Below are 15,957 nucleotides of genomic sequence, written 5' to 3'. Positions count from 1 at the left end.
TTTTGGTCCAAGTCTTGCTTTAAATCTGTCAATTTCTCCTTTCTCATTCAACTTTGTCTTGTACACCCATTTTACACCAATGAGATTTTTATGCTTTGGAAAATCAACCAAATCCCATATATCATTCATTTCAATATCTTCAATTTCTTCATCCATGGATTGCACCCAATTTTCATCTCTAATTGCTTCTTCAAATGATGAAGGTTGAAAAAAAAACAATGCAAAATTTGAACTAACATCCAAATCATCATAAATAACTTTTATACTTCTCATTTTTATCTTACCATTGCTCGATTCATCAATTGATTGATTGTTCGGATAATTTTGATCTGTTGATCTTCTTGAAGATCCATGTTATTCAGAAAATCTTGGAGTATATGCTGGCGTGAATCTCTTTGGTGTCTAGTCTTGTGATTCTTGTTGCTTTTTGTATGCTACATCATCTTCTTCCATCAATGGCACTCTTGCATTAATTGTCTTGTCTATACTCCAATTCCATGACTTTCTTTTTTGAGCACAACATCTTCGCTAATTATGGTCTTTTTGGTGATAGGTTATACAATTTTTAATATTTTAACTACTCACTATAACCAATAAATATTCATTTTTCACTTTTATCATCCAACTTACCTCTTAGATCCTCAGGCACATGTGCTTAAGCTACACATCCAAACACTCTAAGATGAGATACACTGCAAGACATACTTGACCATGCTTCTTCTAGTATTTTGTTCATCGTTCTCTTTGTATGAGATATGTTTATCACATGAAAAACACATGGAAATTCTTCTTCCCAATACACATTAGTCAAGTTTCTTCCAATCAACATGCTCCTTGCCATGTTCATAATTGTCATGTTCCTCCTCTCTACTACACCTCTCTGCTACACCATTATGTTGCAGTATGCATTTGGTTGTAAACTTCTCTCTGATTCCATGTTGTTTGTAGTAAAAATAGAATGCCTTCGAGTCATATTCTCCACCACAATCTAATTTCAATACCTTGATCTGAAGCTCACTTTAGTTCTCTGCTAAGGCTTTTAATTCTTTGTGCTTTACAAAAATTTCAGACTTCTGATTCAGGAAATAAACCCATGTATCTATGCTGAAATCCTTAATGAAAGTGAGGAGGTAACAACTTCCACCAATTGACTGTGTTCTCATAGGTCCACACAAGTCTGTATGAACAAGCTCTAGTGGTTTTTTTCTCTGTATACAACTACCTTTGGAAAACTCTCACAATGTTTCTTTCCAAAGATGAAACACTCACAGGTACTTGAAGGTTCCTTAATGGGAGGTAATCCTCTAAACACATGTTTTTTCTGCAACAATATTAAACCAGAGAAGTGCAAGTGTCCAAACCGAAAGTTCCATAACTAGTAATCATTAGAACATGAAATTGTAAAAGAATTGACCTTATCACTGTAATTCATGATTAGAGGAAAAAGTATGTTCCTTGTCATCTGCACCATTGCTATCAGATTATTACTTGGGGTATTTTCATATATATAGCACACTATTTTCCTTGAAAAATAACTATATATCTCTTCTGCATCAATTGACCAACACTTACCAAATTATTTTTGAGACCAGGGACATAATATACCTCTAATATTTTCTTGGACTCCCCTTGCTTGGTCATAATGTTGACCACTCCTTTTAGATCTACATCCAAAAAATATTCAAAGCTCAACATTACCACTATCTTCACAGATTGATCCATGTTTGCAACCAAATTCTTTTTGCCTGTCATGTAGTTACTGCAACCACTATCTAATATCCACACATTGTCAGAAGGCTCATGCATGGTATGGTAAGATAGGAACATGGATTCAGTGTTCTCTGTAGTTACATTTGCTCTCTAATTTCCTTGATTAGCTAGCCTCTTCTTGCAATCACCGGTATAGTGACCAAAATTATTGCAATAATAACATCTCACCTTGGGTTTGTCAACTCTTGGATTTTTGTTGGAGCTTCTACTATTGCTTCCATTTTCATGTTCCTTCTCTTCTCTGCCATCTCTCTAAGCACCATGTCTTCTGCCTCGTCCTCTTCCTCGACCTTTGTCTCTTGAAATATAAACCCAACTTTCAAAAGCAACTTCCAAGGTGGAATCCTTAATTTTGTCTATCCTTGCCTCATGGGATAGAAATGATCCCATCAACTCATCAATTGTTAGCATTTCCAAATCCTTGGCTTCTTCTATGGATGCTACAACAATGTCAAATTTGGTAGACAAATATTTGAGGACCTTCTCAACCACTTTTTGATCTTTTATGTCATCACCATAAATTTTTAACTATTTTATGATAGTCAAGACCTAATTCATCAATGAATCGATTTCATTTGTTTCCTTCATCTGCAAACTTTCAAAATCTCTTCTAATATTCTTGAACAAATCCCACCTTTAATTATTATTTTTATTTAAAGTCCTAAAAGAAATTTAATTTACCCTTTCAAAATATATCACACGCTTAGAAATGATCACAAAGTACTTTTTTAAAGAGAGTGTCACTTATTTCAAACAAGGACCCCATGTGACATTTGAAACAATGACTTAAAAAAAATGCCCATGACTTTCGTTAATGGGCCTTTTAATTTTTTAATCCCTCATGGGGCTTGCGTACCCTCTGATACATGGTACCTGCATAGGCGACATGAATATTGAAGAAAGTGTGAATTTCATGCCCAACTTGCACACTTTTAATTCCTTAACAATGCAACAATTTTGCAACGCATTTTTTTTGTAAATCATCAACCTTCTCCACTTGGACCTATCCTTATTGGCTTGATAGGATCCATGGATCTTGTGATCCTTACTCAACTTTGATACCGAGTTGTTGGTAAGGCAGAGGAGGTAAGGCATAAAATAACATGAAATTTACACACACAATAACACGAGTTGCAACTCTTCAATTGATCACAAAAACTTGAAGATTACAATGAAACTAGTGAGGGATATTTAACCTTTCTCAACTAGAGACTCACTTAAATTTACTTTGACATGTAACCACAAACTAAATTCAACTTTACCCAAAATAATAGTTTACTCAACTTGACTCAGTTAATTGACTCTCTAAATTTATCCAAATCTTCATACTAATTAGCTATCTTTAACAAGATTGTACGCACCCTTAGGGCAGAGTCTCGTCACCCAAGATTAGTCGTGATCTTGTGTAGCGTCCTCTTACCTCTACACATTTTCTTTCCACAATGTAGTTACTATGCTCTAGTGTTCTCCTTCCTCCCTGCTCGTCGAAGCTTCTCCCCATTTCACATTCTTGTATAGTGATTGGTTGATGCGTCACAGTCATTTGGCCCATTGAGCTTGAGCATGCTCCTTTACACCGCCATTTCCATCTCATCCAAGCTATAATAGCCTTGGTGAAAAGTTCATGTAATAGAAATTAATGAAGGCAAAATAAGACCATGGTTAAGGGACACTTATTCTAAGTTGAATGTTGGGCAACTATATCCTAATGGGCATCATTGGATGTGTGTTTTGACTAAGGAAAAGTGACAAAGGCTAAGGCAAAGACATTAAAAGAAAAAGAGGCATTTTTGACACATGTATTTATTAAAATAAAGGAAATTAGGATAAAATGAAGGCAGAAGGTCACAGGTTGCATGTGATTAGGAAATTTTAGGAAAGTAAAGGAAAATAAAGGAATTAGATACCTCATGCATAAAAGGTCTTCTAGGGATTAGTTCATGGCTTTTGTCATTTCAAGTTTGGAGTACTCTCATTACTCTCTCTCTCATTCTATTGGGCACTTGTATTTTTCTTGGAGCACTCTAGTCTGGAGCAGAGGAAAGAGAAATCAAGGAAAGGAAAGGAAAACCAAGAAAGGATCAAGGAAAGGAAAGTAGGATCAAGAACCTTCAACATGAATACTTGCAAGTAAGCTTTTGCATGTGTGATTTCCTAGCTGGTTTGGACATGAATGGCTTTACATGTTGGTGTATGGTTCTCTTGTTGTCAATGGCGTGGTTTTCCCGAGTTATGAAAGTGGATTTTAGCCTAGCCTAGCCTTTTTTTGGATGCCATGGTATGTTGGGATGTTTATTTCAGTTTTGAAACTTTGGAATTGTCGGATGGATTTCATAATTTGGGGCAGAGGTGGTCTCAAGGTTCATTCCCAAAGGCCTAGGAATCCATTGAAAATTTTTTGCGTGATACAAGGTAAAACCTGAGGGAGCAGTTTCGGTTTAGGGCCTAGTGATCTGGGTTTGGATTGTGGTAAAGCCTAAGAGGCAAGGAGACAAAAAATTCCTCAAGGATAGTGATGGATTTCGGATGGCATTCCAAGTTCTGTTTGGTTGTGATAGGAGCACCTTTTGGTGTGATCATGGTTGGATGAGGGTGGAGGTGGTTTAACCTCTAGATTCTCTTAGTTGTTCATGGATTGGTTGTTCTATGAGATCCCACATTCATGCTTGGAATATGGCATGGGGGTGACTGGATGAAAGAGAGATTTGGTACATGGAAGTCCCGAACCTGGTCAGATTTTCCTAGATTAATAAAAGCTAAGTTCTCTCACTTTGCACTGATTTATATGTGGATTTAATGGTTATCATATCTTTGATATTTATATGGTTTTATGTTGGTCATACACATGGTTCAATGATTGGTTCATGTCATGGCTATTTCATATATTTACTTGTAATTTTTAAATGGATTGATGCAAGACCTAGTCGATGATGTAGTAATTTAATGGAGAAGGAGATGTTACTTATAGTTATGATTCATAAGTTGTTTTATTCATTTATTATTTGTCTTGTATCCTAGACCTATAGGTTGCATTGATGCCAAGTGTTTGAAATAATGTCATTCCCAATTTGGGATTCTTAGGCCTAGTCCTGAGGGTTATTTTTTATTGATCAACATTGCTATTATGTTTTTAATGAATTTTGGAAGTTATAACAAGTTCTGGGTAGAGGCCAAGATTTTGGGCTAGAAAATTGGCTTAAATCCCGGGGTCGTTGGCACAAAACTCGCAATTTTGGTCCACATTCCGTGGTAAGAAGGCCTTTGAGAGCATTCCGTGGTAAGAAGGCCTTTGAGAGCGACTTTAGGATGTTGGGCACTACCTTACCCCTAACATGAGAGTGAGTATGGCCTAAGAGCTGCACAAAACTAGTGGCACCCAGGGACAGGTTGTTTAAGTGGCTGACTTATCTCCTAAGGGTTCTGTTGATGATGTTAGATGACTGTATGTGATGTTCTGTCGATTCCACTTCCTGAAGGTGACATAGGAGGTCGAATTTGATTGTAGTAGCATCTCTCCTCATGTTTACCCTGGTTGGCATGGTTACTTTGGGTTGACCTGGGAGGAGGTGTTACACAAGCTTTCAAACATGAACAAAAATCATGTAGCTGTTATCTCTAACACCACAACAATGATGCTTCTCTTCATATGGTATTTCACCCTCAAATCATCAAACCATTCTAGCAGTCTATTGCATGTGACATCGGGCTCATACCCATTCTTCGTCATTGCACAATCTTATAGAGGAGCTATCCACACATCTACGAAATGGTTCCATAAATGGGATTTTTAAAAACAAACTTCCCTTCACAACGTTGACCATGTATCTTTCTAGGCATTCATTCTTGTGCCAAGGTTGTACCAACGAATGGGGCTCATTACACTACGTAAATCACACTAAAGATTTATGAATCTAGGAACACTTGGAGACAATGGTTCTGAAATCAACACCCTCCTCTTTAGAAACCGCCTTAACTTGCAACACAACCTTCCCTTGAAGAAGTGTGAACCCATTTCTAATCATGATTGTTCCACCCTCGCCTCAATGCTGATAAAAGGTGGCTAAATAGGGCAACCACATTCACAAAATATTTTACGTGCTCTTGGTGGGCTGAGCCTTAGCCTCGATATTTTATAATACACATGACCTACCATTAATACTTTTTAATCCACCACCGGGTCTTTTAGCAAATTTTCCACTCTTTAATCAATTCTTTTACCTTTGCAGCTCATCAACATTGCCTCCAAGTCTTCTATTAGAAGCATTATTGCCACCATATGAGTCTTAGCGCCCTCTATCCCATACAAAAATCACCACAAGACTCCCACATATAAAGATAGCCTTAAGAAACACAAAGCATACACCCAACTAAAAGAACCCAACAAATTTCTCACGAGAAAACAATCAATTGTCTTTTTCTTGAAGTTGGAGGTTGGCTAGTCGCACAACCCCCTTTTAACCACAAGTTTGTCCACGTGGGCTTCTCTTAATCACCATTGACACCGAACTGAAGAGCGGAACCAACCATTTCCCAGTTGGTGCATTTGTTGGCACACTATGACTGGGAGGGCCAACAAGAGAAAATAAATGAAATTGAAAAATACTTGCAGTAATAAACATACACAATGCATGGCCATACAACTACAAAAGTACACCATTATGAAACAAACTAAAACACATTACACAACTAGAAATAAACACATGTTGCTCCAAGTAAAACCATTGGACAAGAATCAAACACATAATATTACTGCAAATGAAGAGTTGCTAAGAACAAATGGAAAATATACTAAACATGTTGTTGAAAATAAACATAATTATTGAAAACAAGCACATAACTATGGAATTTGAACTCCTTCATTAAGATAAACAACATTCATAAAATATGGAGGCCTCCCTACCATGGCGGCAGGGAGGCTGTGCAACCCCTCCAAAAAATCCTCACATGCAACTCACAAAAAGCCTATGTCCAAATCAAATGAGAGACAAGCTCAAAATCTAACCCAACATCAAGAATCCCTATTCTAAACTTCAGAGGGAATATTTTAATGTTTTTAATAAAATATCTCTAACTACTTTTCATTTTAATTTAATCCTATTTGATTTTTTGCACTAGATGCATTAATTTCTGTGTAGATGTTGATTTCTAATTATATTTGATTACTTGCACTAGATGCATTAATTTCAGTGTATATGTTTATTTCTATTTCTATTTGATTGTTTGCATTAGATGAATTGATTTGAGTAAATATGTCAATTTCTAATCATATTTGATTGCTTTCATTAGATGCATTGATTTCAGTGAAGATGTTGATTTATAATTTGATGTAATTAAATGTATGGTATACGTTAATTTCAAGGTAATTAGATTAACATTGGGCATTGATTTCAATGTATATACATTTTTTTTTATTGATGGCGTGTATTGCTTTCTATGCTACAATAATTCAACCATAAATAAAATACTTGAATTTTCAACTCAAATAAAATGTTCACTTAATTGAAGTATTTGCTTCTTGAAACTGTAAACTATTTGTAATTGACAATATTCTTATTTTTCTCATTTTTCATCTCAATCAACATTGTCATATTGTCACTTTGTATTCAAATTTTTTATTTCATCACTTTTCATTTGATTAAAATGACCAAATTAGTTCTAGACATATTTAACATATTTAAAATTATTATAAAAATTAGATGTTCCACATATTTTTCATGGTGGCACATGACTGAAACCATCTTAGATCCATCTTAACCATGGATATATAAGACCCAAGAAGGATCAAATCTCTCAAGATAAAAACCTTTTCTCAATTTTTACACTCAAAAAAATATCTAACGTACTTTTCATTTGTATTTCATTTCATTTTTTTTACCCAGAAAAAAAATGATAAAATGTCACTTTAAATATATCTACCATAATTGTGATCATGAATATTCCCTAAGAATAAATAGGAATAAATGTTTATAAGCTTTCATGCCTTAAAGATTGGTAAAGACCACAATTTCATTCATTTTCACGTCCATGACATACCCGCCTTAGAAGATGATTTCCCATAATATAATTTTATCGTTATCACGCACGGAGCATGATCATAATATCCCATTAATTTTAGGTATCCAACCCAATATATACCCATATCAACATTACTTTGGAACGAAAAATGAGATAGAAAATGCCATTTACAAATTCAGGTTAATAACAAACTATCATAACATAAAATGATTCATTTAAAATAATTGAAAATGTTGTGAAAAGAAAAGGAAAATTAAGAGCGACACTGATGGTATGCTAGGTTAATCCACAACACGTAAGGGTTGGAAAAGCTCCCCTTCAATGGCCTTGTTCATGACCATCAATGGATTGATTTGTCCATTGTTTTCCAAGAAGAGCGTGAGGAGGTTCTTAGAGAAACCACTGAGCAGGGCAACACCCTCTTCTCCCTGTAACACGGGCGTGCTGTTAGAGTCTCTCAAGTTCCAGAAGATGATCCTGGGAGGCACTCCATATCCCGCCTCTCTGAACTTATCCTTGATTACCATGTAGTCTGTTTTCCATGGATTTGAGGAAGCTTGGTCGAATTCCATGTCACTGAACACCACCAGTTGCTCTATCATCTTCTCCGGTTCTAGTTGGCATTTCACTGCCATCTCCAATATCACATCGAACACCTTTTGGAAATCGGTATTCATTCCCCAATCCATGTTCTCTGTGAATTCATACTTTTCAACTAGGGAATTCCCTGTGACCAAATGCAGTTCTGGATTTTCGCTGAAAGTCATAACATGGCCTTTCCACGGCTCCTCGCTTATTTCCGAAACCAACAATCCAAGCGCTATGCAGACCTCCATGGGAGTTCCGGACATGCTCCCTGAAACATCACAGACCGCCAAGGTGTTAGAAAGCTTTCCTTCTTTCTTCATGTCTTCCACCATTCGCTTCCACTGCAATTCTGCAACAGCAGATTCTTCATTCTTGGCCTGTTCAAGAATTTCATGCGGAAGCAGAGCTCCAGCAGCAACTTTCTTGTTCCCGGCTTTCACCTCCTCCAAAAAGTGAGTGAATCTTTCGGAATCGTGCTTCATAAAGATGTCCTTGTAATTTTTCATGGCGACAGAGGCCACTCTTTCATAAGGCAGTTCGTTCCACAAATTGGAACCCATGTACACCTCAGGCAATTGGAGAGCCTTCCGGAGCGGAACCAACACCTCTTTCCTCAGCTTCTCACGGGCTCTGTAAACATAATGACTCTCTTCGTCAGTGTTGAACTCCTCACGGGGAAAAAGCGTGCGTGCAATGTTCTCACAGATTAGGGTGGAACGATCGTAGGACGAATCCAAGGAAGGACACCACTTGGCGGCTAGGCTTATCTCTTTGACTTTGCCCAACTTGAGCGCCTGCAAGTCTTTAGACAGCAAGCCCGCGAAGAACTGGGCAATTTGATCATGCAATGCTCTGTAATAGGGATCTTCCAAGTAACGTCTCAAAGATTTACTGGCTGCTTCCAAACGCTTTTCTTTCCTAATAACTCTGGCCTTCTCTCTCAGCATCTTTCCATTCAATACATCCGCTGAAATTCGATCTTCTCTTGGCCTGAGCGTGCCCAGCTTTTTAGCTTCTCTTGCAGCAGCACCCTTCCGAGCGTAATAACCGGGCCGACATCCGCTGGGGTTACAACACATTGCACGTCTTCGTCCATATTTGGATTTTGCACCCTCATTTTCCTTTGCACGCTGGATTTTTTCCTTGTGACTGATTTTTTCAGCCTTGCGTTTTTCCGTGGCTTCGGTTCCCTGTAGCAGGCGAACAAGTATCTCAGGTAGGTCTTTGAAATAACCAAATTGAGCGATGCTGCCGACATTGGCAGCGAGAGTTTTGGGGTGACGTGAATGAATCCAAGAAGCTGCGGCATAAAAGCCCTCTCGATCTGATTTGCCCGTTCCCCGTACGCCTCTCAGTTGACAAACTAGCTTTAAAGCTGCTAGTGGATCTTCATTCCATGCGGCTTCCAAAAGTTCAGTGACTCTATGGGAGGGAGTATCGGGCACAACATGGAAAAAGAAATCCAGCAATAGATTACTAGATGTTGAGAATGTGGGAGAGCAATTCTCAGTCAATGTCATATTCTCCTTTCCTGTCTGTAATTCGAAGTAGCGTTTCAAAGTTGGACTGGCCGCTTCCAAGAATCGTTTCAAAACATGCAAGCACCGTTTCAAGAAACGTTTGAAAGCTTCAGATATTGAGGATGTAGGAGGGCGGCCGTGCTGTGATTGCATTTCCAACGCCATTTCATTCGCAGCTGTCCTAGATTTTGGGGCATCTAATTCGGACCCACGATCAGCCACCACAAAATTTGGATAGTTGCAGAGCTCCGGGGGCCCAAGGAGAAGCGCAGGCATGGAAGTTATAGAAGAAGTTGATGAAGCTGAAGCTGTGAGTGTGATCGGAGCGGATTGGCTTAAATAAATAACCCTGTGCGGATTTTATATGGCGATCAAGAGATATTTGGAATCAAACTCCACGATATATGTTCTTGATATTTGTTTTGGGTAAATTTCTGTTTCTTTTCGCTCCACGATATGTTCGTGACCGTTGTTTTGGGTGAATTTCTGTTTCGATTTGTGGTTTGTCCTCGTCATTTAGGTATACTTGTCTTCTCCTAAAGACAACGGAGGGACGCCACCTCCAACGAACCAAGTGGCCGACTCCACCATCCCAACATTTTGGATGTCATGCCTTAGTCCTCCCTATTTCTCCCCACCATGCACATGGCTAGCAATTCCATTTTCCAAATTAGTATCATCTTTTTTTTATTACAAGTTAGAATAGAGTTTCACATTTTTTAAATTTTTAAAAATTAATAAATATAATTGGATATTGGTAAGTTTTAATTATTAATAAATAGAATTCAATATTTGTGAATTTTAATAATTAATAAATATAATTCAATATTTGTGAACTTTAATCATTAATAAATACAATTTAATATTTCTGAAATATTTTTAGTAATAGTTAAAATCGAGAGTTGATATTTATATGTTTTTTTTAGGTTTAACTTTAATTAAATGAAATTAATATAATATTTTTGACTATCAAATGAGTTAAAGTTTTTTGAGCATATGGTGATGTTATGTCATGGTATTGATTCGTAGTGTGATAACAAATCTAATTTTATGATTACTAATTAACAAATCTAATTTCACAATTTGATGATTACGAATGTTTATGGTAAGGTGGTTGTACATCTCTATGGTTGAGAATATTGTTACATGTTTTTTTAAATGTGTATATGTTTTAACTTATATAGTAATTAGATTTTTAATTAATAATAATTTAAAAGAAAGTTATAATTTAGCTAATTTAAATTATTTTTTTAAATCCCTAATGTGAGATGTATCATGAGGCAAACTTTTTGATGTTTATCATGGATTGATGGTTTTTCATCCATTTAATTTATTTGAGAACACTAGCTTTATTTGAAATGTTTGCTTATGAACTCATTGATTCTAGTCCATTACCTAAAATAATAAAATAAAATTAGAAAAAATACAAACTACATGTGCTTGATTTTATTATTAGTAGTAACCAGGATGATAGTGATTTGCATGTTAACCACTATTAGTTCATGCTTATGAACTCATTGATTCTAGTCCATTTCTTAAAATAATAATAAAAAATTAGAAAAAAATAAAAACTACTTGTGCTTGATTTTTATTATTAGTAGTAAGTAGGATGATAGTAATTTGCATGTTAACCACTATTAGTTCATCATTGACTAATGCAAGTTATAATGTTTAATTTTGCATATATATATATATATATATATATATATATATATATGTCTCAATATTATTAAAGGAATTTCTTTTCGAACATCTAAGTAGCCCATAACTTTAAGGTCTGATAGCATTCTTTGCACAATATAATGCCATGTGAATGATTTCTTCACAAATTTTATGCAATGATTTCTACATACAATTGCAATCACTAGAACACAAAGGGGGGTTTTAAGACAATTTTTGAGTAAATTGTCTTAACTTGAGACCAAAATAAAATTTTGTATTGTCTTTAAGGGGGTGTCTCAAATTATTGTCTTAAAAAATTGTCTCTATAAAGATAATATATAACACAAGCATTATTGTCTCTTATGAGAAAATTTCATTTTTGTCTCTCCAAAGGCAATAGTTGAAATTAAAGACATATTGTCTTTATGGAATCATATATATTGTCTCTCTAGAGAAAATATAAAACAATGAATCCAGAAAAATATCTCACCATTAAAATAAATCAATATAAAAATATTCAATTCAAAAAACCTACAATATCATTGAATAATTCATGTTAGGGTACAGTGGAATCGAACCACCAACCTCTTACATGATAGGTGCCCTTCCTTTGAGATAGCACACTTTGAAGAATTATGTGAGGAGTTATGGTAGTCCTTGCAATTGTATATATAGGCATTGATTTTAAAAAAATGCTCAACACATAATGGCATAATCCTTGTAAAACCATAATCATGCAGAGCCCTATTTTTAACTTAATAAAAAAATAACTCAATGGAGTTAGCTCACAATGACACCCTTGTAGCTTTACTTGCACAAAAGGTTAATAATAAACAATAATCTACAAACAAATTAATCTAGCCATACAAAAATAATTAACTAGAAATAGTACAAGCAATACAACCACCACCCAAAGAGCTACAACAGCTTGCTACTAGGTACCGATGAAAAATATGATGTATACATAAGGAGCCATCACTGCATCATCAACTCATTCAAGACAAATTGAGCACTCTTTTCTTTCAACGTTACAATTTTCTTTGACCAATTCTTCAATGTAAGCTTTTGAAGGTACAAAACAAGAATCTCCATTAACACACATTTGGATTTTTAGAAGAAAATGCCTCACTAGCTTATACATATTAGATGAAAGTTCTGCATCACCCCGGTTGTTGATAAAGTAGTAATTAGAACAAATTCCATGCCATCTTATTCGAATTAGAACACAGTTGTGTATCACCCCAACTGTTATCATTGTGTGTCACCCCAATTGTTGATAACTTAGCAATTAGAACAAATTGCAACATATAACTACTCATAAGACAATTAAAAAAACTCTTGATCTTTGGGGCTCAACATAAGGTTGTTCAATAAAAATCATTTTACAAAGGACAATAAAAATCATTTTACAAAGGAAATTGTAAAGTAGAACAACTCATGACAAGAAAAAGACATTCACAATTGGCACAACCTCAAAAGAAATTCCATAATAGATGGATAATTGTGAAGAGGACTGGATATCAACCTCAAAAGAAATTTTGAATATTCATGAACAAATATTAGAAATCAGTTAAAGGGACTAGACATCAAAATCCAGATGAAAGCCCAATTTTACATTCATACCTTCCATATTTGTAGTATTGTCTTTTGTCCTTCGCAACGTTAAGGGCCTCAAGTTAGCTTGAACTAATTTCAAGCCACGTTCATCGCCTTCCTCAAAGGGTTTTTGAATTATTTTATACCACCTGGACACGACAAGGTCTAGTATTCAAATTATGACATCCTATTATAATCTATAAAATTAAAGTTGTGAGATGAAATCCAAATTTTGCAACAGTGAAAGAAAAAACATGTACGTTTCAGTTTTTCTGAACAACACAACCCATTAATGCATTTTAGTGATGGCCCATTTGAATTCCTTACTACAAATTTGCAAAACTCTGGCTATAGAAGTAGCATACTAAACAATATGGTGATAGTGAATTAACATTTTGTAGCAAGCTTTTGTAATAGTTCGGTTCTAGGTGGAAATATTTATTTTGATTGTGGGTATAAAAAGCTTCAATAAATGTATGTATTAAAGCACAAGGTATGACAAAACATGGTGCTAAAGTATATCAAAAAGAAAAAATGATTGCAATGCCATTAGCAGCCTAAGTGTGCAGGAAGTCATTAATTTCCTATGAGTTAACAATAAATATTTATTATAAGACAAAATTACTATTCATTTGAAAATGTAGCTTTCCATACAACTTGGCATTTCCCAAGTGTTTGTATGGAACAAAAATAGTTTGAAAAAACATCACTCTCACCAAGCCCATTTCCATGTTTCAATTCATCATCTATGCATTGTTCATCACATTTAACAAATGAATTTCTTATATTCCCCATGCAAGTCAATAAAAAATATTTCATACTTATAGTTTCAAAAACATTCTACTTGTTTTCTTGATCAATGCACTCAACGTAAAGTGGTAATTGACAGCAACCTCACAAGTCACAATCATTTTATGAATTCTCTATGCTGTTCACCCAAGTCAATCTAAGAGTTACAAATTCCTTGCATGAACCAACTCTTGGGATCGTCAAATTGTAAACCTCTATAACCTGAAAATTATTTATAGTGTTGCAAATTGATCACCGTTCCACTCACAACCCATGAGAATGGAATATCTCTTGTAATATCTCATTGGCTATGTCAATTGGGTTGAAATTTTAGAAGTCAGATGAGTATGCACCTAAACTGCCATTTGAAACAATAAGTGGCATCTCATAATGACTTCTATTACAAGGACTCCATTTTATGAACTACAAAGTAAACATAAATTGACTTCTAATTGATGTTATTATGTACAAAAACAAAGCCCAGAAATTATAAAAGTGTGAAGGCAACCTACCTTTTTAGTGCCTCCATTTCTTCTAAAAAGGGTTTTGTCATCTTACATGGAAATCAAAGCCATTTAAATGGCATTTGAAATTTGGATGAACACTGTTGATTCCTCCATTAAGACCCAAAACATATGCTCTACCTACATTCACATAGGTCCAAAAATTCCAACCCCAAATATGGAAACCTAAACTTTCACCTCAAACAGTAGACCATGGAGTTATTAGTAGCTTTCAATCTTGAAGAAAATTTAGCATTTTAGCTGAATATGATCCCATGTGACATTGTATCCTCCCTCCATTTCAATCTCACTTGCATTCATTTCCATGGCTTCAAGGAGTCTAAAATCTTGAACAATTGAAATTATTTCTACTCTATTTCTACCATATATTGGATCACAAATGTAGTCCAACATGTAGAATATGTCAACATTTTATGAGTCTCATACCGATATTGATGTCATCTAATCTTGAAATAGATCTTCCAAAACCTAATTTCTCTAGAAAAAAGAAAATGAATTATTTAACTCAACAACCTATGCAATTTGTAGTAAGGCAACTAGACAAGAGGATTCACAAGTTTCCATTTGAAAACCTGGTAAAATTATATCTAATTTGTGCTCAATTCATAGGCTAGGGACAAATCAAGTCTTTGAGATGTCACATATAAGAAAATTACATGAATAAAATGCAGAGTTTCGATAAATGGAAGAAAATAGACAAGTTTTTGCATCTGGCGAGTCCATAGGTGATATCCTTTCCCCAAAAAGAATATCAAAACTGACAATCACTCCATGACGAATATAAACCAGGTAGTAGGAATCCACTCCATAGACAAATCCAACCCAAATAGCCAAAAATAAATTTTGTGAGGACTAAAAATGGCACTAAAGACACCACAAAAGGTGTCCAAGCAAGTAAGAGTCATCTTCAAAATAGTTATTAACCTCTTTGAACCATCTAAAAGCATAATAATATTGATATACCTTACAATGAAAGTTGCCTCCAACAAGTAACACAAGGCATCATTAGTCCATAAATATAGAAAGGCACCAAAGGATGACCCTATTGAATCAACTAATGTAACACTATCCACAAGGATAAGGATTTGTGACAAAAACTAAGGCCAAGGCATTGGTAAAATGATCACTCATTATACCCACACACTATGAATTAGAACCTAAGCACGTCAACCTATCTTAAAGATGAAATGACAATCAACTTAATCATAGCATTTTTAAAGTCAGCCTACAACTTAAGGTATTGTTGCCTAATCTCTCTGTCCCACTCCATTTCCTCCCAAGCTAAAACCAAAATATCAAGGATGAATCCCTCCTCGACACACCTAGTAGGCTTCAGTTGCACTACATACTTGGCAATTGACCAGATCCTCAAAGCCACAGCCTTTGTCACAATTCTATAAGAAATGATAAGCAAAGTAATAGGTTTCCAACCACCTATAAATTATCTCATTTAATTCTGATTAATAGGCTTCATCAAGCCATAATTGAGACTT

The 15,957-nt window shown here is 35.3% G+C and overlaps 1 protein-coding gene across 1 annotated transcript; it reads right to left on the bottom strand.

Annotated features, from left to right (window-relative positions):
• Positions 1-8,066: 8,066 nt before the first annotated feature.
• Positions 8,067-10,169, bottom strand: LOC149202075 (uncharacterized). The gene is made up of 2 exons (XM_089401479.1): positions 9,485-10,169; positions 8,067-9,388 (listed from the first exon to the last, which is right to left on the bottom strand). The coding sequence occupies exons 1-2, from the start codon at positions 10,167-10,169 to the stop codon at positions 8,067-8,069; spliced, it is 2,007 nt and encodes a 668-aa protein (XP_089257605.1).
• Between the last annotated feature and the right edge of the window lie 5,788 nt (positions 10,170-15,957).

The sequence above is a fragment of the Pinus tabuliformis genome, chromosome 2_1 (genome assembly GCF_031772625.1).
Source record: "Pinus tabuliformis cultivar Carrire ecotype Pingquan chromosome 2_1, CPIR1, whole genome shotgun sequence".
NCBI classification, from domain to species: Eukaryota; Viridiplantae; Streptophyta; class Pinopsida; order Pinales; family Pinaceae; genus Pinus; species Pinus tabuliformis.
Note: the sequence above shows the minus strand (reverse complement) of the source record. Positions and strands in the feature narration are given on the sequence as shown.